Here is a 1,434-nt window from a genome sequence, read left to right as displayed (position 1 = left end):
TATTTAGATTAGTTCCAGTTTTTTTCTGTTATAATGCTGCCAAGAAACATCATTGTTTGTGCATCTTTATGAACTCAGGGAATATTACTGTAGGAAATATTCGTAGAAATGGAATTGCTGAGTTAGATGGTATGCACATCTTAAATTTTAAGAGAATGTAGTAAATTTTAATAACTTGCTCCATAGTGTAAGTTCCAAATGGGAGCAGGGACTTTGTCTCGTTCACTGTTGTATTTCCATCTCTAAGAGCAGTACCTAGAACACAATACATGCTCAATAATTACTTGTTGATGGAATAAATGAATATATAAATATTCTCAGATTGCCCTCTCTAGTTACATTCTCACCAGTGGTATGCTAGAGTACCCGTTTCTCAGATCCTAGCCAAAACCAAGTATTATCAACCCATTAAAAAAAATTTTACAGACAATGATGAGTGCAGGACATTGTGCATGTGGTAAAACCCATGGAACTGTGCAGTACAAAGAGGAGATGCTAATGTAAAGTTGAGTTAATATGTCAATATTGATTCATAATTTTAACAAATTTCCACATTAATGTAACATGTCAATAATAGGAGAGACTGTGCAGGGGCAGGGGTGGGAATGGGAGCTATCTGTACTTCCCACTCAATTTATCTGTAAACCTAAAACTGCAGTAAAAATAAAGTCTATTACTTAGAAAAGAATGTTTTTCACAGCCATTTTAAGCTGTGTCTTAATTGGATACTTCTGCTACTTCATGCAAAATTGTAAACATAGTTTTGTATGTATAACAAAAGTAATACAGATTTGTGAACTTCCTCCTTGAAGATATTGCTACAGATAGTGTAATCATGTAGGTATATGGCATGCCTGAAAAAGCTCATTTCTTTTTTTATTGTTCGCATCAGAGTGCCTCTGCGTGCTCAGCACTTTCTGTGTACTGTCTAATGTGTGTGACTCAGTCTGCTGAATTGGTTTGTCGTCTGACCTTTGCTTGGTGGCAACTTGTTGGGTGAATGGCCTTTTGTGACTTTGCCTATTTCGTGAGGGACCTGCATTTTTCTCACTGTTGGGTTGCTGCTGCTTCCTGCTGCTTGTTTGCTGTCTTGCTGCAGAGACAAGTCTGTATTACGTTCAGAGGACATTTGAAGTTGATCTCTGTCTTCTTTTGAACTCCCTTCTAGATATTTGTTTGCCTTGCAACTTAAGAGAGACCTGCTGGAAGAGCGTTTGACCTGCGCCGACACAACAGCAGCCCTCCTCATGTCCCATCTTCTGCAGTGTTAGTATCTCCCCTGCAAGAGGAGCACATGGGGACAGTGTCACAGGGCACCAGCACCCACAGAGGAATCACACTTAGTTGCTGCACATGCAAAGTTCATGAGACCTATCAAAGGCTGAGGCGTTCCAGTTAGAACTTCTTTGTTAGGCTGAAGATTAATAACTTCTA

General features: G+C 39.1%; 1 protein-coding gene across 1 annotated transcript in view; it reads left to right on the top strand.

The window, feature by feature from the left end:
- LOC103609389 (FERM, RhoGEF and pleckstrin domain-containing protein 2-like) overlaps positions 1-1,434 on the top strand; it is a 65,144-nt gene that overhangs the window by 41,991 nt on the left and 21,719 nt on the right. Inside the window, exon 4 of the mRNA XM_008593718.1 lies at positions 1,169-1,266. Coding sequence (XP_008591940.1) covers positions 1,169-1,266 — 98 coding nt within the window. The remainder of the gene's footprint in view (positions 1-1,168; positions 1,267-1,434) is intronic.

The sequence above is a fragment of the Galeopterus variegatus genome, unplaced genomic scaffold (genome assembly GCF_000696425.1).
Source record: "Galeopterus variegatus unplaced genomic scaffold, G_variegatus-3.0.2 Scaffold9565, whole genome shotgun sequence".
NCBI classification, from domain to species: Eukaryota; Metazoa; Chordata; class Mammalia; order Dermoptera; family Cynocephalidae; genus Galeopterus; species Galeopterus variegatus.
This window is presented reverse-complemented; position numbering and strand designations above follow the sequence as displayed.